At 34.9% G+C, this 24385-nt stretch overlaps 1 protein-coding gene and 1 long non-coding RNA gene across 2 annotated transcripts; one reads left to right on the plus strand and one right to left on the minus strand.

The window, feature by feature from the left end:
• Nucleotides 1–618: 618 nt before the first annotated feature.
• Nucleotides 619–2181, minus strand: LOC126972560 (protein NDRG3-like). Its single transcript, XM_050819411.1, has one exon. The coding sequence runs from the start codon at nucleotides 1778–1780 to the stop codon at nucleotides 803–805; it is 978 nt and encodes a 325-aa protein (XP_050675368.1). The 5' UTR covers nucleotides 1781–2181; the 3' UTR covers nucleotides 619–802.
• A 7538-nt stretch (nucleotides 2182–9719) lies between these two features.
• On the plus strand, nucleotides 9720–24267 carry LOC126972582 (uncharacterized). The gene is made up of 6 exons (XR_007731162.1): nucleotides 9720–9889; nucleotides 18128–18202; nucleotides 21084–21182; nucleotides 21532–21649; nucleotides 22494–22679; nucleotides 24113–24267. It is a non-coding gene; the product is annotated as an uncharacterized LOC126972582 (long non-coding RNA).
• Nucleotides 24268–24385: the final 118 nt, after the last annotated feature.

Consider the following 24385-nt stretch of genomic DNA (forward strand, 5'->3'; position numbering starts at 1 on the left):
ACTGTCAGGTGACCTGCACGCTGGTATTGCCTGTAGGATGTACGAAAATGAATTGTAATTCATAGAAATATTAGAAATAGCTAATTCTGAGATATTAGCTTAAATATTCATTGCATAAGTCACTCGAATATTGTGTCGATTTGCTTGAAGTAAAAATAAATAATGAGTAAGAGATGGTCATCTACATATGTCAGATGACCGTGTATGTACACACAAAAACACAATTTCTCTCTGAATACATGGGATAATCCAAGATAGTTTGAAGCAGTTTGTAGTAATAAATCAGTTAAATATAATGCATCCGCCGATCGAGTAACGGGTTGCAGGTTCGATCACCGCTGAGAACATTTAATACATTGTGAAACTCTACATCACATAAAAATTCAAACAGTTAAAATATACACAATATTCATAATCAATAGAATTTCAGAATTCCAAAAACCCATCATCGAGTGACCCTTTAGTTATGAACTAAAGAACTTTAAAGAGAAACAGAAAAGTATAAATGCAAAACTATATATAATAGTAAATAGTAAGGTAAATAGAATAAAATATGATTGATAGCTTATTTAGATAGATCAAATCTACATATTTAATCTAGGAGAAAATGAAAGTCAATTATAAGCCATAAAATAATTTAATTTGTAAATATTATCTGAATCAAGGCATAACAATTTTGATTCCTACGTTTCCAATGCGCTTACAACAAACACGCCGTAAAAGCTCGCGTGGACAAAAGCAACATACGTGCATCCTATATTATCAATGTTGCGAACATTTTACTTGCTCCTAAAGAACCTGACTACCTGCAGTAACCTTCGCCTTGAAGGAACAGCCTAAAAGCCTCCGATATCTTATTTGGCTGTTCTTCCAGCACCATGCCGCAATCTGAGATACAGAGCCAGGAGGTTTTGGACGGCTCCAAACGGCCATTAAATGTAACTGTATCTTCAACGTGCGGAGACAAGGCTCCAGTGACGTTGAGAACGGGAACTTTAATAGTGTTGCTGTCTCTGGAGATTGCTAAATCAGATCGGCGCAAATAGGAGTCTATAAACATGGATAGATTTACTGGATTCACGTGAGAGAAGCATTCTTTGTACACGTGAACTAAATCGTGGTTGCGGTTGTCTGTACTGCGACCGAAATGGTGCCACATCAGGTAATCTAATGCTCCTTGCGTCATACCACTAGAGCGTAGCTGCCTTGTATTAATCTTCTGATACAGCCATTCTGTCCAACCAGCCTGTGTTGATGTACTATTGATAATAATCAACGCATCCACTTTCTGTGGATTTGCGATTGCGTAACGGGCTAAAACATTCCCGCCAGCACCGACCCCAAAACCGATGAATGCTCTAATCCCGAAGTTTCCAAGCACGAAATCTATCTGGGAAGCCAACTCATCCATGCTCGGGTAAACATAATCTTCAGGTAAAGTCGGAGCACCTTCTTCTTGGCCAGGGGCGTTGATATGGTAAATACAAAATTGATCTAAGATGGCTCGCATGTCAACAAAATTAAAAAAAGCTTGAAAATTCGCCGCATAGTTGAGTCCGAGGTCATGGTAAGTGATAATGGCGCGTTTTTTACGGTCCCCACGGATTGCAACCAGGATGTCTCCACGCGAAGTTCTCACCCTCTCTTCTACGCATGCGCCGTCGCTCTGTAGCCGCCGATCAGATGGATAATGGAGCTGAACTGTTTTCAGCTCGTCATCGAAGTTGTCTGAAGACATCATATTCAGGAGTGCAATGTTTTCGTGTACATTAGTTGGCATTCTTGCAGAAAACGCTGGCACACAACACTGAATGCAAGCGGGGTTCTTAACTGCGTCTGTTCTTTGTACACAATTTCAGTTGTGTAATGACTACAATCTTCCCTTTAGTTTACTTACAATTCAATTAGTACGGATTAGCGAAAGTATTAGCACAAGCGATGAGTATCTTCCAGGGTTCATGTCTTAACAAAGTCAATAACTAAATTGTTTGCTCTATATATTCGTTGCAACACTGAATATACAGCACTGTATCACAGATTTATTAAACTTTTGTATTAGCACTTCAAAACTACATTCGTTGGTGAATATTACTGAGAATATCGCAAGGAAATAGTCAATAAAATGTTGTCCGGGCGAGCGTTAGCCCTACCAGACAGTTGAGTCGTGACTACTCGGTAGGTTTCGTAAGTAATCGGGTCGACCCAGCGGCTCTTGAATAACAAGGTCGTTTCGCGCCAACTTCACTCCATGGGGAAGCCTCGGTCATCGCGCGTCACAACTCACATCACAGACATGCGCATTATTTATATACAAATTGTCGATTAACTCATTGTCTGTTATACAATAATTTAACCCTTTTACGAATGCATTAATACATATTCTCAGTCAATGATAATATATTAGAAGTGATTACTGTTCGACTTTCTTTGACTTTAAACAATAAGCTCTTTTCGCAAGTTTGTATTAAATATTTGTCACTTGAAAAGTAGGTCGTGCGGATATTAATAAATTTTATAGTTCTCTTTATAACTCGTAAATAAAACTGGAACAATAACTATATCATGCTATTAGTATCTATATATTAAATATGTGTTATTATTAAGAAGTTCCAATATATTTTAGGTTGATTTACTTTAACGAATCTACACCAGCTGTACTGGATGTTACATAATATAATTATTTATCTATATGCCCATACAATTATACGTTTATATAAAAATTTTATGTTTGTTTATTTACAATGATTTTAGTATATCATTTTATTTCCTAAACTTATTAACCGTTCGTGTTGAATTTTTTACACAATATCGTAGGTATAATATTGTTACAGTGTTAATTTACATTTACTTTTTTTTAATTACTCATGTAAGGCATTGAGTATTTGATGTTTGAGTATTCTTAATGCATCACTTTACATATATTGTAATTGAAATGATATATAAAAAAATTAAGCTGTAAATGTTGATTTAAAGGAGTGTCAATGAGTTTCATGCCACTTCTTCTTATTAAAGCTCAACCTTTTCCGAAGTGGTGGTAAATATAAAAAGAAAATAAAATTTTGACATTCATAAGCTGTGCCATTTCCTTGACCTACATCAATAAAGCGATTTTGATTTGATTCTTAATCTTAATTTTTTTTATAAATGCACCACAGTGAGACCGGATTTCACTGATAATTTGAAAACAACTTTTTTACCTTTAGTTTTATTAGAAAAATCTACGAGACTAGCATGACAATCACCTGATTATGTGATACGAACCCAAAATTTAAAATTTTTGATTTATGAAACACATGGTCGGATTTGGAACAACCGGAATATCGGACGGTCTGGTGGGCACCTCGCATCAATTGATGCGGTACTCGGATCCGGCGTTGTACTCTGTACGGTCCGGACGGTAGCAATATTAATTTTGTGCGATAGACAATACGACATTCCATCCAATATGGTCCTCTACCGGATCTCGTCCGATGGTTCGGCTGTAGCAAATCCTTTGATATATTTAGGCTATAAAAGCCATACATGATCGGATAAGCATAAAAGTATGGCAGAAGAAGCATAAAAGCAGAATTAACGGAGTTGAGATGCGATCACTGCGTAGTATGTGTGGGGTAAGACTGACTGATAGAATTCCGAATGCGGTAATACGAGCGCGCTGTGGTTTGAAAGAGGATGTTGTGACAAGGACAGAAAAAGGAATGCTGAAATGGTTTGGACACGTGGAGCGAATGAGTGAAGAAAGAATGACGCATCAAATATATAAGGCAAGTGTGTGTGGGCAAGAGGTCGCGGGAGACCTCCGTCGACCAAATTGGGGACGTTTTGAGAAAAGGAGAGGTCCGAAGCACCCGCAACCGGCGAGCATGTATGAAAAGAGTAATGAATGCAGAGGAAGCGCGTGAGGTTTGTAAGGATAGAAGCAAATGGCATTCTATTGTCTCTGCCCACCCCGACGGGAACAAGGCGTGCGTGTGAGTGTGTATGATCGGATAAGTCTAAGTCTAGTCTATCTAGAAAACTATACAACTGGGACGAACTATACAGATGCAGAACTATCATAAATTTTTTTTTCACAGATTCTTGCTTCAATACACTTGGAAATGTGTTTAGAAAGAAAGAAGTCTAACCTAACTCATTAATTTCTCTCATCATCATCAAGGAATATATAATAGTACCTACGGCGTCACTAAACCGAAACACATGCTTGCACATTACGGCTTCACGGCACAAAGGTACCGCTTTCGGGACAGGAACAAGATTACGGGTCACCCTATGTTAAGTGATCACCTCCCCTTAAAACACCAAGGATATTACGTCGTTTATGGACCTGACCTGTATACCTACTGCCTTCAAAAGTTTTTCAAGAGCTTTACCATATAAAATGATAATACTATGAAAGAAGTAATAAATTATGTGGATAGGTAATGAAATAGTTTTCATAAAACCAATTTCCGATTCCTCTGGTGTTGCAAGAGATTGTGGGCGGCGGTGATCACTTAACAACAGGTGACCCGTACGCTCGTTTGTCCTCCTATTCCATAAATAAAAAAAATACATATAATTAGAGCTAGTAATATACATAGACAGTTGGCAGAGGAGGACAGCAGGAGGGACGGGTGAACATTTTTTTATGAATAGGAGGACAAACGAGTGTACGGGTCACCTGGTGTTAAGTGATAATAGCCGCTGCCTACATTCTCTTGCAACAGCAGAGGAATCAGAGAAGAGTTGCCGACTTTTAAGGCGCATACACCTAGCTAAAAGGTCAGCAACGCTCCTGTGATTCCTCTGATGTTTGAGCGTGTGATCACTCAAATCAGGAAACCCATATGCTTGCTTCTTATAAATAAGTAAGTTATAAATAGGTACCAGTGGGAGGTTCCTTTGCACAGGATGCCGGCTAGATTATGGGCTAGACAACGGCACCTATTTCTGCCATGAAGCAGTAATGTGTAAGCATTACTGTGTTTCGGTCTGAAGGGCGCCGTAGTCAAATTACTGGACATCAATTAGTGGCAACAAAAAGCTGGCAATCAATTAACATCTTATGTCTCAAGGTGACGACCGCAGTTGTAGTGCTGCTCAGATTTTTGGGGTTTTTCAAGAATCCTGAGTGGCACTTTATTGTAATGGACATGGCGTACCAATTACCATCAGCTGAACGACCTGCTCGTCTCGTCCCTTATTTTCATTAAAAAAAAGGTAGGTAGGTAGTAAGTATATTGAATAAAAAGGACAATAATAATAAAGGAATGTCTGAGATTTTACGAATATAAATTATTTGTTATGTTATGTATTGTTTATATTATTTTTTTAATGAAAATACGGGACGACACGAGCAGGACGTTCAGATGATGCTAATTGATACGCCCTGCCCATTACAATGCAGTGCCGCTCAGGATTCTTGAAAAGCCCAAAAATTTTGAGAGGCACTACATTTACGCTCGTCACCTTGAGACAGAAGATGTCAAGTCTCGTTTCCCCAGTAATTTCACTAGCTACGGCGCCCTTCAGATCACAGTAATGTTTACACATTACTGCTTCACGGCAGAAATAGGCGCCGTTGTGGTACCCATAATCTTGCCGGCATCCTGTGCAAAAGAGCCTCTCACTGGTTTATATAATTGATAAATACATACTTACATACATACATGCATAGTTCCACGCTCACGTCACCGAACTCCGCAGTGAGTACCAGGTTTCTACTTATTCCCCATCTCTAGTGGTCACTTCTTTCAGTTTTAATAAACTATTCTCTATTTACCCCAGAAAACAGTTAATATATTGGTAGAATCTCTTACGGTTCAGAGCTATAAATTTGGAGCCCCTTCTGGTTCACCGAAATGACTATTGAGCTACCGGGATAGAGGAGGTTTTATTCGGCAGTGGATTTTTATCTAAAGCCAACATATGGGCCATACCAACGCCTAAAAAATTAAATTGTTTATGCCGTCTTAAAAAAACAATAGCGTATCGAGAGAAATAATGCTTTTTCATATTATTTTTTATTATTTTACCTATTTATAAGCTACTAGATGCTGGTGCGCTTTTTAAATCAAGCTGATTAAAAAGTGCGTGTGTACTTATGTATGCACGCAAGAAGTTATACTTCTTTGGCCTAACAAAGCAAAAATCCTTCAAATTATTTATTCCTCGTGCTATTCTACGTTTGTAGAAAGAACAATTTTGTAAAAAACTTGCAACGATGGCTTTGACAATTAATTATTAACGAATACGGCTGTACGGGCTTGAACCCTTTGCCTATTCTCATAACGGACGAAGAAACCAAAAAAAAAATAACAGATGTCGCAAACATCAAAAATTTTAGGAACCAACTTCAACCTATTATTTTTGTGTTTCGCGCGCATCTTAAAATTGCACTTTCATCATTTTTCCATAACGCGCCTAAAGAAGTGTAACTTCAAAAGCGACCACTACGTCAGCACCTTTCGGCACTTATTTTATTATGTTCATCGCCCATAGAAAAGCAAAGTGCAAAGTTTCATTTAAATTGTTCTGATGGTTCTTAAGTTTATTTCTTGTGAATTTTTTTTTTTTGAGAGGAGGAAATACTGTTACGTATTAACGCCCCGGAACGGGGCGTAATATGTCGGACTCGAGTGTCCGCGTTAGCGGACACCCCATACCGACTAAAACCTCCTCTGTGCTGTTAGCAGCCCTGGCTTTCACAGCGAAGTAGGACGTGGGCCGTGGAAGCCGCAAAGACTACGCAACAAAAGTCGCGGGGCGTCTCCTAAGGAGACTCGAACCTCAGACCGGCTGTGTGCTTGTGGGAAGGAGAGAGAATGAAAATGAAGATGAAAGATGAAAAGGTGATAAGAACACACTCGCCGGCGAGTGTGGTGATGTTTTGTGTAATGTATGTAAGTGTGTATGTATGTGTTTATGATTGTATGTATGTGTGTTTGTATGTATGTACGTAGTGTAAATGTTTGTGTGCATGTATGTTTGTGTTTGTGTCTGTTTGTGGAGTGTGTTTGTGATTGTGTAAGTGGTGTATGTCAGTCCGTCAGTCAGTCCGTGTGTGAATGAGAGATCTTGTGAAATGCTCGGTTGTGGGATATATGTCTAAAGATATCGATGACGTGATGTCCAGTGGTGAAATTCGGGTGCTGGTATTAGACTTAACAATTTCTAGTAAAAGAGGTTAAATGTATTTCAAACTCAAAATAATAACGGTCTCTATAAAGATACTCGTCGTACAAACGCTTCTGCCAAGGTGCAATCGTCCTTCGAGTCCAATTGATCTAATCACACAATTACAACCGACAGCGTAACCATCGTATTACGTCTCTACTCAATTGTCAACATCCGCGTGAATCCTTCATCATCTTAACAAAGGTACTCATATCAACAAAGTCTATGAATGACATCGATATTTGATCGATTGTCTAGTTAACTACCGAAAAAATCATGAATCATTATACTTTTTAGATTTATAAACATATTTGATTAATTTTAATACATATTTCGTAGCAGAATTCGTCTCTATGAAATGCCTTTTGATGGGCTTCAATTTTCCGAACATTTACCATAGTAATGTATATTTTTTTCATACTATTTAAAAGTACAGACGAACAAAAAGCCTACCGCCTAATTTGAAAAAGCTGTGTGTTTTTAACCGACTTCAAAAAAGGAGGAGGTTCTCAATTAATCGGTTTTTTTTTTATGTGTGTTACATAAGAACTTTCAACTATCCAGTTGAGTAGTAGTTCATCTGAACCGATTTTAATAATTCTTTTTTAATTGAAAGCTGGTGCTTGCCGTGTACAATAGCATCCATGAGAAAACCATAAAAGTCTTAAATTTGCTATATGTATTTACGCGACAAATTTACGAATGAATGACGAACTGAAGTCAGGAAGTCTACCTTTTAGTACAACCCTAGCAAAAGTCTCGAAGTTGTCCTTCTGTACAGAAGTAATACGGTGGGCCTCAAATTCCACAAATTACTTTATTGTGCTTTATGGGGCAGGCCATAAGGCTTGTAAAAAAGGTCCTGTGCAGGCCTTGTCCAGAGGTTGTCGCATGCGGCATGCCGCCATTACTCTTTCAATATCTCTCGGAGGAAACGCAAGTCCTTTCTTTTTAGAATTTTCTCGTAATTGTAATGAGCAGGAAAAAAGGCGACGCTGGGCAGAGCTAATAAGACATATTGACAAAAGCCTTCTACGCTGCTAGGTTCTGCTATTTCCTTGTTAAGATTAATTGTTTCATCTTTAAAAAGAATATCTACTCCTAGCAGCCCTAAAGGATTTTTATAAATTTTTAGGCTGTATTTATTTAATCAATGCTATTATTAATAGTTATATACAGCCGCTGAATTGATTAAGAAAAAAAGGTCAACCTCTGGCCCAGGTATTCTGTATATCCTGGTATGTATTGCTAGGATGACACATGATTTCAATCGCTATGAAGGACATTACTATCACGTCTATGTAGTAATACTTCGTGCGAATGTCGTCAGAATATATTAAGGTATACTCGCGTCATACATAAGACAATCTCTTCTTCAACTATGGTCGCCTGGTACCAAAACACAGGTACAAGACCTTTTTTTACACGCTTTATGCCGGGGCCAAAAAAGGCCAATAATGTGATTTGTTTAGTTATATTATGTACAGGTAGACCTATAAGATGGCGTGGGGCGATATGTTGAGCACTTTATTATTTGGGTATAATAGTAAATAAATAATTTTATCTACACCCATGCTTTAAATCCTCTATTAAAGATTCTGAAACAGTTAGCTTATTGCCAACATTAAAACACCCAATGTTCTAATAACCATTACATAACTCAAAAGAGTGTTGTAATGTTCTACTGAATTTCATAACAACACTCCTATGTTGTTTTTTATCCCTTCATGCGCAAAGAGTTTCAACATACAGCCACATTCTTATTGCTCGATGCGTGGTATCTGTATGAATTTCAAAAAAAGAACATTTTCGTTTACGCGCGCTCCACACTCCCAGAACGTCGCGCGCCGTAAAAAAAAAGTAGGTTATTCGAATCCCCGCCATTTTTCTTCGATATTTTTGAGCGATTCATTTTAACCGCTGCAAAAGAAAATTATATTCAAGTGAATTTTAATTATTGCTCTATACAAAATGTAAATAACTACTAAAATAAATGTTTCGATTGATATTAGGTTACTACTAGGACTGGTGTTTTAGTGTTAGCAGTAAGCTAACTGTTTCAGAATCTTTTAGAGGATTCATATTCTGGGTGTAGATAAAGTCTTGTATGCAACTGTTGATAATTAGGTATTAAAACACTCATGTGATACTATTATCCACATTCGTGTTTTAATACCCCTTATTACACAACAGTTGCATAAATAACTATAGTCTGTCCCGTTCGACTTGGTAATGCTCGTACGGATACGTCGCGTCCCTTCACTTGATAGTCTTCCTAACACTTGAATTCTAACCACTCGATCAATGAAACCATAAACGATTTAAAGCCATATTTTACGATTTTTTTCAGTGCATGAGGGTTTTACCGTTTTTTCGTGATTTGGACAGTTTTTTACGTGATAAAAAGTTTTCGTCTCAGGAGGCAGTACAAAATGCTTTCACACAGTTTTTCAGATGCTTTCACACAGATGGCAGCAAGGTATAGATAATAATGACTATTATTTTGATTAAATAAATAAGTTAAATTAAAAATAAAAAACGAAACAATTTTTCAGTGTAAATCGGCAATTTCATAACTTTAACCCCTAATATAAAATTGAAATTGAAACAGTACGGCACGCCATCTTGAAGAATAATTAAACATGAAAATTTCAAAAACAATGAAATACCAGACGATGTAATAGTGAAGGCCAAACGTAACTAAAGTCGTGGCAAACAGCCATTAACACAAGTGAGTATACAAATGTAATGTTTTGAAATAGTTTCTAGAGTGGGCAATTATAATTAAGTTAATATTATAAACACCAAGTTCTTTAGGGCCAGCTCAAACATGCCAGCCGCTTACTTTTATAACAAACGAGATAGTAAATTGATAAATATAGCATTAACATTTTTTTCATGGAGGTCGCCACGAGCCGTTATGTATTACAAATTCAATTAATGATATTCTTTAAATGGTAATATTAATTATTATATTAATAATGTTATTATTATAAGGCTGGGTTGTACTAACTATATTACAAACATGTTAAAGAACCGGACACAGGTTAAAAGGCATAAAAGGCATTTATTTTCTCAAAATTGATTCCTTTAGAATTCTTTTTGATGTTATTACTAATATACTAGATACTACTACCGCTTCGGAAACAAATGGCGCTCTGTGAAAGAAGAAGCGGCGCAAGAAACTCTCCCAGCAATTTTTTTTGCTATCATTTTAATAAAAATATACAGTATTGTACTGTCATTGCTATTGCTTTAAAATAATCATAATGTAGCCCTAGGCTGTCCGATCATTTAGATATTCAGCTGTGGAGTAATAGGATTTACGACAGAGCCATTTTTTTTATAAAACATATAAATTTATTTATAGATGATGCCTGAACAGTGGCTGGGACTTTATTATAGAAGTGTATACATTTACCTTTAAAGCTATTATGTATCCAAGGTTAAGCCAAGAAGTCTTTGTGTTAAGCAAAAAAAATATGTGTTGCATCATTTGACAGTTTTGATATGACGTCATAACTTAACTGTTAACCGTCAAATCTACGCTGCCTGGTTAAAACTATTGTTACTGTTAAATAGCTAAATAGCAATCTGTCAATAGTTTCAAATCAATATTCGATATTGACTTGATATTTCACTTTTTTCATTATTATTATTTATAGACCATCTTTTGCACTTTAGCCGTCAAATATTTATTTTTTTTTAAATTTAATTTTTTTTTTTTAATTTATATAAAATTTAATATTAATTTACTGTTAGTTAAAGATTGTAACGTAACCTTATTTTATTAAAACTAATAACTTGCCTCTCAGATTGACAAAACTTTAACGGCCTTACAAATAAACATGGCATAAAGTTATACCTGAGAATAAACAAAGAATATGCAAACTGTTGACTAAATGTACTGACAACACTGTCAATACATTTATAACTCTGAAGTTTACCTAATGTCAAGGAGCCTTGCGAATAAACGCGAGAAACGATGAATAAACCAATCATAAGCAAATGTCTATTTGAAAATGCCAACAGAATTTTCAGCGAGGGACTGACAAGTCTTAATTCACATCTACTGCATACCCAAGTTGTGTTCATACCGTAGTATGCAATTGTTTCCGTTTCCTTTCGTAGTTATCGAAAAAGATATGAAATTTTAATATAATATTTTATAGCATTTTTTTATGTGATGCGAAGCTCACTGCTCACCAGCTAGTAATAAGTATTATATTACACGCAAGCCACAGTAGATATTGTATGACAAATATTTATTACATTAGGGATACACATCGATATCCCAAAACAAACATTTCATTATGTTAAATGGTAAAAAGATCTCAATGAACGAACAGCAGACGCGACCCATATCAATTTCATGTTCAAAATGAGTCCAGCGGGGATGTAGTTATTACTAATAAATGACCGATTATGAAAATTAAAACCGAATTTGCACCGCAAAAGTAATGAGAAAATTTACATTTTTAATTAATTAATATTAGCGGTCGCCCAAAGCTCGAAATTCGACCAAATTCGTCTGTTCGCGATAAACTCAAAAACTACTGCACCGATTTTCATGCTGTTTTCTCCAATGGATAGCGTGGTTCTCGAGAAAGGTTTTACTATATAACATTTTACGTTTTTGTATATATTTTGAGAAATAAAAAAAGGAAACTTCTGAGCAGCACTACAATTGCATCAGCCACCTTGAGATATAAGATATTAAGTCTCATTTGCCCGGTAATTTCACTAGCTACGGCGCCCGAAGACCGAAACACAGTAATGCTATCACATTTCTGCTTCACAGCAGAAAAAGGCGCCGTTATGGTACCAATAATCTAGCCGGTCACGACACACATGTGTGAATAATATTTATTTTAAATTCTCACTTAAATAGAGAAACATAATTTTATTGCGTATTTTTTAACGGAATAAAATAAAAAAATCATGTAGGTATCTTCAGCGTGGACTTAATCCATCATCGCATATTAATATTTCAGCCAGAAATCGTCTGTTGGACAAAGACCTCCCATAAAGATCTCCATGACGATCCCGCGCTGCCCTCATCCAACCTATTCCGGCGGTCTTGACCAGATCGTCGGTCCATCTTGTGGGCGGCCTACCAACACTGCGTCTTCCGGTACGTGATCGCCATTCGAGGACTTTACTCCCCCACTGGCCATCTGGCGTTCGAGCTATGTGCCCTGCCCACTGCCACTTCAGTTTCGCAATCATTTGGGCTACGACGGTGACTTTGGTTCTCCTATGGATCTCCTCATTTCTAATTTGATCTCGCGGGGAAACTCCGAGCATAGCCCTCTCCATTGCCCTCTGAGCGACCATAATGTTGTCTTTATACATTATGTTTGTACGATATTGTCTATAAATTGAAAATAGCCTCAAATTCATATGACACTCTAAATTCGTTACATGTAAACCCACCAGACCAGAATCATTGGATTATATTCTCAATTTATTAAAAGTGTGATAACCGGCTTCCGTTAACTGTATAAGCTGATTTAAACCTACACCGGTACAATTTAGAATTGATTATTCTATAACATAGCCTGTCCGTCGAACTCTTCCCAATTTTTCCTGTTTTTGCAATTATAGCCAAACCAAATTAGCGTTTAACTAGGCATAGATTTAATTATAGATCCCTGTTTCGTCTTTGGTTTATTTTTTAACTAACTGCTTACGATTTGATAATGAAAACTGAAATGTTTATTTGATCTGCGACCAGTAGAGCTATTGTACTAAAAAAAACTGCACCTGCACTACAACGACAAAAACCCCCCTGACAAACTTTGGCATATCGGTATTCTACTAAGCAGGCCTGCTGCAGGTATTTGGCAGAACGCTTTGGTTAAGGAATATTAGCACTTACACAAATAAAACTGTATTGCAGCTGCACGTTTACTGCAAAATGATCGTTTTCTGCAAAATCATTGTGAGTTGTGACATTTGAGTAGTACTGACAGCAGTGTTAGTGCATTTATTTTGCAGGTTTACTAAAGTAGATCGTAAGCAACTTTAGAACTTAAATTTAGGATTATTTCAAGTAAATTTTATTTAATTGGGATTGATATGACAGACTGATAGAAAATGGACAAATTTTATTTATGTTATATATTAATTAGAATCACCTTAATGCATTTGTAAAATTAAAAGATAATGTTAATATTAAATCTGAATTTAGTAAAAAGGCATCAAAGGCATAAAAGGCATTGATTTTCTCAAAATTGATTCCTTTAGAATTATTTGATTGATGTCATGTCTATTATATTAGATACTACTACCGCTTCGGAAACAAATGGCGCTCTGAGAGAAAAAGAGAGCACAAGAAACTCTGCAAGATTTCTTTTTTGCGCCCTTTTTAATAAAATATACAATATTGTTCTGTCGTTGTTATCGCTATAAAGTAATCATAATCTAGTCCCAGGCTGTCCGATTACATAGATATTCAGCTGTGGAGTAGTAGGATTTACGACAAATATATTTACTTCATTGGTAGAAATAAATTTAAATTATATGGTATCATTACTTGTAACAGTTTTATTGCAGATTTATACAGTAGCAATGCAATAATTACAGTGAAGTGAAAATTTGTGGAAAGCGATCGACTTAAGGCCTATCAAGTCTTAATAGTAAAAAAAGAAAGGAACAACGTAAAATGAATGTTTTCCTACTTGGATTGGTACGAATGGACCGATTAGATGGCCGGCCAGATCCACGGACCTTACACCATTAGATTTCTTCTTTTGGGGATGTGTGAAAGATATGCTATACAAAAAGCGATACGAGAACGTGGGCGAGTTACAAACAGAATTGTGCCATATCATATCGAGTATTCACTATAAAATGATAAGAAAATCAACAGGCAGCGGACTCATTAAAAGATTGGCGATTTGCGTAAGACAAGAGAGATCACATTTTGAACATTTAATTAATTAATTTACAAAAAAATACCCACTTAATTGACTACTTTCTATTAAAATACTATGTTACTTAAGAAGAGTTATTAGTTTTTGGCCATTCTTTCGATTGGCATCATAAGAGTAGGAGGGTTTTTTTTACATTAAAGTCGGTTCGATTCCCAGACGAGGCAAGTAATATTTAGAAAATCTTTGAATGCAGAATTACTAACTTTTAAAAATAGCATAAGGTATTATTTCAGTAAAATAGCCTATCTTCGATATTTAAGGTACTTTCTCTTCATGTCCCATAACTTTGAGACATCCTGTATACTTTTTAGTTTTTGAAGTCGGTTTCATTTTATATTCATATTAAGAGATAGATTTATCATTTAAGTCCACGCTGACAAAGTACATACGCTTAACATACTTAGATAAATGTACATAAAGACCAGCCAGGAATTGGAAGTAGTGGTAGTTTACGAGTTCCATGTTTGAACTGGTGCCAAGGGTCTGTGGCTGTTGGACGCTTTCAGACATTTTTGAAATTTGGTTTTGGCAACGGTTAGTTGGGAATAACATCGGGCTCACTGCGGTTTAAACTTAATAACTACTTAATTACTTATATACTAATTATAGACTTAAAAAAACTTTATTCATTGTGTGGTTTTCTGATACGATCTCCTTTTCAATTAAGTATATTTTGAAGTGATAATTTCTTATGGAAGGCTAAATGGCTTCGTAACGTAACGCGGCGCCAGTCTGTCTGGCTTCCCTTTCTCTCACGCATACGACAGCAGTAGGCAGGCTGCTCCTCTCTCACTCTAATCAATTGTTACTTTTAAGGATTAAATAATAATACAAATTATGTAGGTACATACACAAAATTCTAATGTACGTATTCATATTTTAACTCGTATTGTAATACAGAATAAAATATATATTATCTATAATATATAAAATTCTCATGTCGCGGTGTTTGTAGTTAAACTCCTTCGAAAGGGCTTGACCGATTCTCAAGAAATTTGGAGTGCATATTGGGTAAGTCTGAGAATCGGACAATATCTATTTTTCATCCCCCTAAATGTTAAGGGTGGTCCACGCCAAATATTTTTTTTAAATTATTTTGACATTTTTTTTTAATTCGTTTGATTATGAGTCAGCATTAAAAAATACATACAACTTCAAATTTTTACCCATCTACGATTAACAGTTACTTTTGTATCGCGATTTTAATATCGGCAATACAACGTTTGCTGGGTCAGCTAGTAATCTATAAAAAATTTGGAATCTTTGCGATAGCGTAATTCACTGAAGTTCTTGTATTATTGTATTCACAATTGTGTGTTTAGTTGATATTCATTAGTGTAGTGTAGCTAACTTATTTATAAATGTTCTTTAGACTATAATTTATATAGTTATTTCTTTTTAAGTGTTTCATCTAGTGTGTGTTTACTGGTTTTTTTCCACTTTACTTACTTGGTTAAAATTTATAGTTAAACAAGAAAAGTAATCGATATGTTAAAGATATTGTTATTCTCACGGCTCACATATTATATAGTAATTAGAATATATTTTCTCTATAAGTGAATATTGTAATATTCTTCTGAGAAATAAAGTTCTTAAATCGTAAATCGTAAGATTGTATCAATCAATAACCTTTCTCTACATAAATCCATAACTTTGAAAAGAATTTTGTAATTTTTCTTGCCTGGCTGTTTTTAAAGCTCTCTCAATTGGTTGTAATAAGATCTATTTTACTTCTTTATAAGTTTACATTCGTTCATAAAGAGTGGGTTGGATACCTATTGGAATCCTTTTCTTCGGTGGAGATCGCGTATAACCTAATAATAAGCATTCTAAGTGTATATACAACAAACAAAACTTTACGTAATTAATAGTTTATAACTCATAACATTTATATAAACATAAAACAGCTGATTATTTCAATATTGTTGTTTATTTCTATGTACCCTCATAACGCATTCAAAGTTTAAATTTCGAATACTTTTTATATATTTACTTTGAAATAATAACATATTCATCAGAACCGTCACAGCGTTTAAGTTGAGTCTTACTTCAATTTAATCCAGGAACCCTCCACATCTGCAAATCTGTTAAAAATCGTTGAACTCTTTATCTGTGGATCACTGATAACAAATTTCTGGAATCGCTAATGATTCTACAACTAAGTACATCTCATTCAGTTGTTTTTTAAACAATAGAACACCCCGCCAATCTTGTTTATTGCTGTCCTTTGAAAGGTAAGCCAATTTTTTAAGACCATTGTTTTTTTGATCTTGGGACTCTCTTACAGAATATATACCTAGAGATATTCTAAGAAGATCCCAATGGGTTCTATGTTCTAATACTGTAATAAACCCAAGGGTGGGGGTTGTCTTAAGGTGGAATATTAATAAAAGGAAAATTATACAAATATTTTGTTTCTTTCTGCTTAAGACTAGTGCTGAGCAACATACAGTTTTAGTTTTAAAAGTGCAGTTAATTATTTAATATGGAAAGAAGTGTAAGTAATTCCCTACCTTTATATTATTATTGATTGACATGTCATTGTTTTATGTGGAAATTTATGCAATGTAAATAGAGTTTAATTTCCAATAAATTAATATTTAGTGTAAAATTTAAATCAAGGGTGACTTTACGAATAAATTCATAATAAAAAGTAAAGTTACACGTCTATCTTTATCCATGATGATTTTAATGATTAAAGTTTAATAATAGGAATTGTGGTCAGTTGTAAGTTCGGTGGTTTTTATATTTATTTATTAAATATACAATTTAATATTACAGATTAAATCTAAAGCGTTACAAAGATACTATATTAAAGAAAGAAAACAATGAAAATTGTAAACTAGTTATCTTATTTTATAGAGCTTACAGGCATCATACTCTCAAATCTTTTCTGACATTCATTGACCAAACATCCCATCGTGCTGGCAAATAGATCACACTGTGGTGCTACCTCAAGTACAGAGTTTAGAAGACAGATGGCGCGTATTATATGTACCTAGCAGGACAAACGAATATCACTTGGTGGGAAGTTGTTGTTACATCCGCCAATGCCAACTTTATGATGCGCTGCAAAAGGATTTATGTCAATAGGTATGACAAAAATCCAACAACAACAGAATGTAACCAGACAACCTCGAAATAATTAAGGGTTTCATGGAGTTCACTATAAGTGATGAGCTATTGGCATTTTAGCGAGAGTCCTGTAGCAGCAGAAATAAATTTCAAAGTTTTTTGTAATCGTTTTTAACCAACAATGTCATGCAACGTAATAAGGGTGAATATCACTTGTACAACGTTTCTAACGCTGTCATCTGTTTTGACGAAATATATTTCTGCTTTTTCTTTTTTTACAATTTTACGGACTATCAATAAAGTTAATTAACTAGTTTTTATTGTAAAACGGACTTCCTATTTAGCATTATTATTCTAAAAAATAAACATATCGTGCATCACTTTTTTTCTTTTGGAAATTTACAGTTCCAATATATTCAGAAACATGGTCCAGTTGGAACCCCCCACTTTTAGGATGTAGTTATTACATACCTTGTACCTAATACTGAATTTAAGACTATAACCGTACATAAAATTATTATGTAGGTACCTACTATTGCTATTGCCATATTAATTAACTAGCGGACCCGACAGACGTTGTTCTGTTATAAAAAAAACTCTTGCGGATGGAATTTCGTAAAATCCCTTCTTAGCTGACCTCTACTCGGCGAAAGGAATATTTCTACCAAATTTCAAGTCTCTTCGCCTTATGGTTCCGGAGATATCGCGATGAGTGACTATATACGTGGAAATCTCTTAAAATTTCAATAATTAAATTAGATTGTCAGACCTAACAAATATACATTTAAATTAATGCATATTAAAATACATATCAATAATATTATTTTGAAGTACTTAAACATTTTGCACAACCTTAAATCTATTGAGTCATGATTTAATTACACGTCACTGACATGGCAACTTGTCCCCATCTTATCGCGCGGGAATTATACTTGAGTTTATCATTTTTGTTACAGGATTCTCCAGACTCAGCCAATTATCATAGAAGACGCGGCAGACCAGCTGGAAAGAATAGAGCACCATTATCTGTGGTAAGAAATATTACATACACTACCTATACCCTTAATATTTTATAATCTGTTAGCAAAAAACGAAGGTTTTATTGTATGTTATAAAATATCTTTGAATAATAACTACAAAAGCTTTAGATTCACTTTTAATTATTAACTATAGTACCTACATTATCTACGTTAGGTAAGTCTTTCATCATAAAAGTAAGTACCTACCTACTTATGATTGAGTAGGTGGCAGACAAGGACGGACTATCAACGCGCACTGCCGGCTAACGATACTAACTAAATAGACATGTACATTTTATGAAGTATGGGCAGCGCTGGATTTACACTAGGGGCAGTTGGGGCAAATGCCCAGGGCGGCAAATTATTGAAAGTGAAAAAACTTTTTTTAGTCTTATCAAGATTGCTCAACTTTAGATTGCGAAGATTTAATCGATCAATTCGCAATTCAAAAAGTCAGACGTGTTTGCCTGTGAAAAAAATGATGTAATATTATTATGAGACACCCTTAGTGCCAAATTTATAATTGTTAGAAAAAAACAAATATTTATTCATGTTATATACATAACATATTTATTTATTTATTTATTGGTAATCAACAGCGTTACAGTAAACCTTAATAAACAATATTATATAACATAATTCTTAAGGCCATTGTAGATTACTCATATTGACAATATTATTTTACAATAGTTTTACAAGATATATTACAGAACAACTGCCTCTTGTGTTTCTTATTTACTGTGTGTATGTTTGTGTGTGGGTGTGAAAGGGTATGTGTGTGGTTAGTAGATAACAATATGTATATATTTTAAACAAAAGAGTAACTGCTTTAGACTGGTGTAATTTAATAATTTCACGCTTCAATTTATCCTTTTCTAACATGAAGATATCTAGAATATCATAATTATTATTGCAATTATTTTGACTCCTGCAAATAATCGAGTTTTTATAATAGTTCGTTTTGGTACGTGGTGCAAACAGGAGTTTCGTATGACGTGTTCTATATTGTGGTACATTAAACGATAGGGCACTTAATAATTCAGAACAGTTTGTATTGCCTGACAATAAAGAATGTAGAAACATTACATCTTGTTGGTTTCGGCGGAGTTCCAGTGGGTCTATATTAAAAAATCTACATGCTTCATCGTATGACGTGTAGGGATGATATGCTTTGTAACATAAATATTTTAAGATTTTTTTTGTACGGTTTAAATTTTTTGTATCTAAGTTGTATAGTGTGGAGACCAGATATTGGATGCATATTCTAGTAGACTTCTAACAAGTGCGTAATATAAAATTTTTATGCATTTGATATTATAAAAAGTTTTACAGGTACGTTTAACAAAGCCCAATTGCTTAAGGGCCTTATCTTTAATTATGTCCATATGATGAGTTATAGTCAATATAGTTTCTGCGATAAATGAGTTGTTTTAGTTTTGATAAATACAATATATAAACTATAAGTTTAAGTAAAATTCCAGTATTGGGGCGGATTTTTTTCCGGTACCCAGGGGCGGCATTAAGTTTAAATCCGGCCCTGAGTATAGGTACCATTACGTATATATAGTAAGGAATATATTTGTAATAAATTCAGATACCTAATAATTTATTGAAATGTATGCTATGCTGTAAGTCAAAACCCAGTAGGTAATAGTAATTTAGGTATGTACATAGGTAGGGTGACGGCCCTTTATTGTGTGTTTCCTACCGCATTTATCACACGATACAATCCTAAAAGGTCATCCACAGTGCGGTTTTCAAAAAGCTTTCTTCCACGTTTCGCTTTTCATACATCATTAAACACAGGGACGTTTGTGGAGCCTTATAGCGTAAACACATGGTCAGATTTGTACGGCCGACCATCGGACGGTATGATGGGCATGGGTGGGTGACTCCCACCAATCGGTCCGCCGTCGATCCAGGCGTATATGATAATAATTTCGTGCGATGCGACATACCATCGAATTAGGGCCGGTTCCGTACCGCGTCCAATGATTCGGCCGGACCAAATCCGACCATGTGTTCCGGCTATTAGACGAATTCTACACTCGGTCTGCTTATTCAATCATCATTTTTCGATATGATGTTTATATTGATACGGAATAGGAATAAAGAGGATAATTAAATATTTTGTTTGTTTGATATGACTTGAAACAACAAGAATTCAGTAGGTTAGTGTACTTATTTTAATTCTCAATATCTCAATCTAATCTTGTCCAACTTCAAAAGGCTTTGGAGCCCTTCATATCCCCAGGTCCCTTAGCAGTAGCACGGTTCATACTTAGGTACATACACAAAGTAGGTACGTACCTACTATTTGTAAATATTGCGACAGTCTACCTGTCGTTAAAGAAAATACGGCCTTACAAATAAACTTGGTATAAAGATATAACTGAGATTAATCCAAGAATATGTAAAATGTTTACATATAGATATTTTGCTTCATTAGACGCATTCCCGTTTCCCGCGTTTATTCGCCTGACATACGATAAACTTTTGACAGTGTTTTTTTATATATTTATTTATACTATTAATAATTTACAGAAAGAATCTTAAAAGCTAACATAGTCCCGCATAACTGTTTGGACAATTTGTCTGCAGGATCAAGTCTCTTGTTATACATTAATGCTTATTAGAACATTGATTTTATACAAGTGTAATTAACAAATATTGATAAAAAATATGATAAAAAAAATCTAATTTTAATTTTAAGGCAGTGTTGACAATAAATATTTCTCAAGTTTGGTTTTAAATTTTGTTGTGTTGTGTTGTCAGCGATATAGTCATTATTTTGCAAATTCTTGGTTTCTTCTTAGTTTTAACTCTATACTAAGTTTATTTGTAAGGCCGCTAGTGTTTTTCTAATATATAATAATATTTGATGTCATTTTAGGAAGAACGTCGCGCCCGAAATGCCCAATACGAAAGAGAGAGAAGATGCGAAACAGCGGAAGCACTCTCTGAGTTAGCTGCATCTATTGGGAAAAAAGACGTGAGAATTTATTTTGTTTATTATAAAACAATAGATATTTTATGCATCTAAGTAGATAGATAGTGACATCTGTAAGAACGTCGAAATAATTTAAATTGCCAATTAGCCTTATTTTGAGCAATGCACGCACACTAACACGAAGGGACATACAAATCGCAAGTGTAAGACGTTGCTTGTTATGCACATTAAAGTAATAAACCTGGCCTGTTTTCATCAGTTGTCTAGCATCAAGAGGCTCTAATAATAATCTAAGGATAATCATTAATGTTAGCTACGAACGAACGAAACATTTGTAAAATTTTAATACAAATACAACCATAATTGGAATTAAATAATATTTTTATTTCAGTCTTCAAACGCAGACATACTCGCAACAGCTATAAGAGTGCTGCAAAGTGCTGAACATAGACAGCCGTCAGACGAAATAATGGAACTCAGAAGAACGAACGCAAGTTTGATTAAACAAAGTGAGATATTCTTGTTTCATATATACGATCATTAACGTTAGCTGAACAGAGTTAAGGCTGGGTTGTATCATATTAGCTGTTAAAGTTAAGGTTTTAGTCAAATTTAACGTTAACAGTAATGCTGACTTTAACGTGGACTGCGGAATGTGTTGCACCATCGTATTCCTTGGCATAGTTAAATTTAAGTTAAAGTAGTCTCTATTTGGCGATTTAACATTAACAATAGCTTTAACCAGCGAATATTGGACGGTTACGGTTAAAGTTGTGACGTCATCTAAAAATTGTCAAATGGTGCAACTAATTTTTTGCTTAACCAGTACTTTAACATGTTTGTTGTTGCTAAAGTTAGTTGATTCAATCCAGCCTGAGAATTCTTATACCTACAATATTTCATCGTTATCGTAATGAAATTTTGTTGAGTGTCTGTTTAACTGTTTTAATTTCCGGCTTCTTTTTGGCGAATTTTTTATTTGAGTGGGTTCCTGAATGCTTTTGATTTACTTATGGACCCCTGAGAGGCGACCCCGAGACCGACTTCTAGGTTATTTTCTTGTTAATATTTATAAACTTAAAATGCAATATTTTATGACAATATGCTATTTTTTATGATAGTAAGGGACGATACGATCAGGACGTTCAGTTGATGCTTATTGATACGCCCTGCCCATTACAATGTGTTCAAGATTCTTGAAAACACCAAATATTCTGAGCAACACTACAATCGCATACGTCACCTTGAGACGATGTTAAGTCTCATTTGCCCAGTCATTTCAGTAGCTACGGGGCCCTTCAGACCGAAACACAATTATTGTCTCTTTTGCTATTCTGTATTTCTTTTTTCCAGTCGAGTCTATTGAACAACGACTGGCAACTTGGGAAGAGCGAAGTGAACGTAGGGACAAATCAAACTCAAATAAACACGGCGGAATCAGCAAAAAACGTAACATAAAAAAATCTAGAACAATGAAATCAGCAAGTAATGATAGAACATTGAAGCGAGAAAATTATATAAATCCTAACATGGAATCAGGTAAAAATATTGTACTTTACTCAATGACGTTCTATACATATGGACATACCATTCGCAGTCTGACAACGGAACGGAAAAAGTGTGCTTAAAGACAATGTAAGCACACTTTTCTCCTTAGTCGTGTGTCAATCGACAAGCCTGAGTGTAACACTAAACTAATATTCCAGGCCTGTTTTTATCGGTTTTCTAACAACATGAGACTCTATCTAGACGTATAAATTATCTCAGGTATTTTGAAAAAGAGGAAATTCCAATACAAAAGTTCCAACCGGGAATCAATCTTTATTATTTATAATTCAACACCAAAAATAACTCTTACGCTATGGGCCACTATAGCTAAAGACCAAATTGTATAATGAAATTTTTGAATTTTCTTGGTTCTCGTGGTATGGCCAATATTAAATGCATCAAGCCTTGCAAGCTATTGTTTTATAATTAGGTACTTTTTCATTTAACTCGAACAGGTTATACAGCATGTAGTCGTTAAGTGTGACCAGACAATTATTCCGTAACTATTAGATATATATAGATTTCTAGCATCCAGCATTTTATGATTTCATAAAACATCAACTGATCGAAAGTAAGTTACCGAATGAGTAAAATGATATGAATAACTTTTTAAAAATCAAACAAGGAGTACCCAATATTTTGATATTAAACACTCCCAAACATTTAGTATAAGATTAGTTTTTTGATATCTGTAAGTTATTTAATAATCGCCTGGTCACACTTAACCATTACACCCTGTATAGATACATAAATAAAAGGCAAAAATGGAAAGCAAGACATTACATTTACCAGTGGCCTCCCACTTGTGGCTCCGACACGACAACTACAACTATTTCTGCCGTGAAGCAGTAATGTGTAAACATTACTGTGTTTCGGTCTGAAGGATGCCGTAGCTAGTGAATTTACTGGGCAAATGAGACTTGACATCTTATGTCTCAAGGTGACGAGCGCTGTTGGAGATGCCGCTCAGAATATTTGGATTTTTCAAACATCCTGAGCGGCACTTTATTGTAATGGGCAGCTCGTGTCGTCCCTTACTGTAATAAAAAAAACATACTTCTTTTGCCACAGTAGGTACGTATATTTTATACTTACTTAGATTATTTATACGTCTAGATCTAGCCTCTTGTTGTTAGGCAGCGCATGACAACAGGCCAAGTTTATTACTTTAGAGTGCGTGACAAGCTGCATCCTACACTCGAGATATGTATGTCACTTTATTTTAATGTGCGTGAGTTGTTGAAAATAGAGGCTAACAGTTCACCGCTATTTTTATCGACGTGCTCACAGCTGTCAGTCTATCTAGACGTATAAATTTTCTAATGTATATTTTGTTTATTTGTATGTCTAAAAACACACATAATATTTTATGTTTTAGACGTTAATGTTATTGGACCCACCTTCATTCACAATTCATATTTCAGGTGAAAACAAAGGCCGAAAGTGAAATTCGACTGCAAGATGAAGTATAGTTTAAGTGCAATATAATATAATAATTTGATGTGCAATTATTTCTTTGTTTTTCAATAATTTGTGATGCTTTACTTTTAAGTGGTAAATATACTATATAAGGAGTCCTGTTTAATATTTTAATTTTCATATATGCGCTCGATTATCCTCTCCTTTCATAAAAAATCTTACGTTGTGGGACACCCTGTACAGTAATACAGGATGTCCCACAACGTAACGACATCCTA

The sequence above is a fragment of the Leptidea sinapis genome, chromosome 26, assembly GCF_905404315.1.
Source record: "Leptidea sinapis chromosome 26, ilLepSina1.1, whole genome shotgun sequence".
NCBI lineage: Eukaryota > Metazoa > Arthropoda > Insecta > Lepidoptera > Pieridae > Leptidea > Leptidea sinapis.

Bases quoted from the DNA above. Each gene is read 5' to 3' on its own strand.
- LOC126972560 (XM_050819411.1), bottom strand. From the start codon at position 1,780: ATGCCAACTAATGTACACGAAAACATTGCACTCCTGAATATGATGTCT.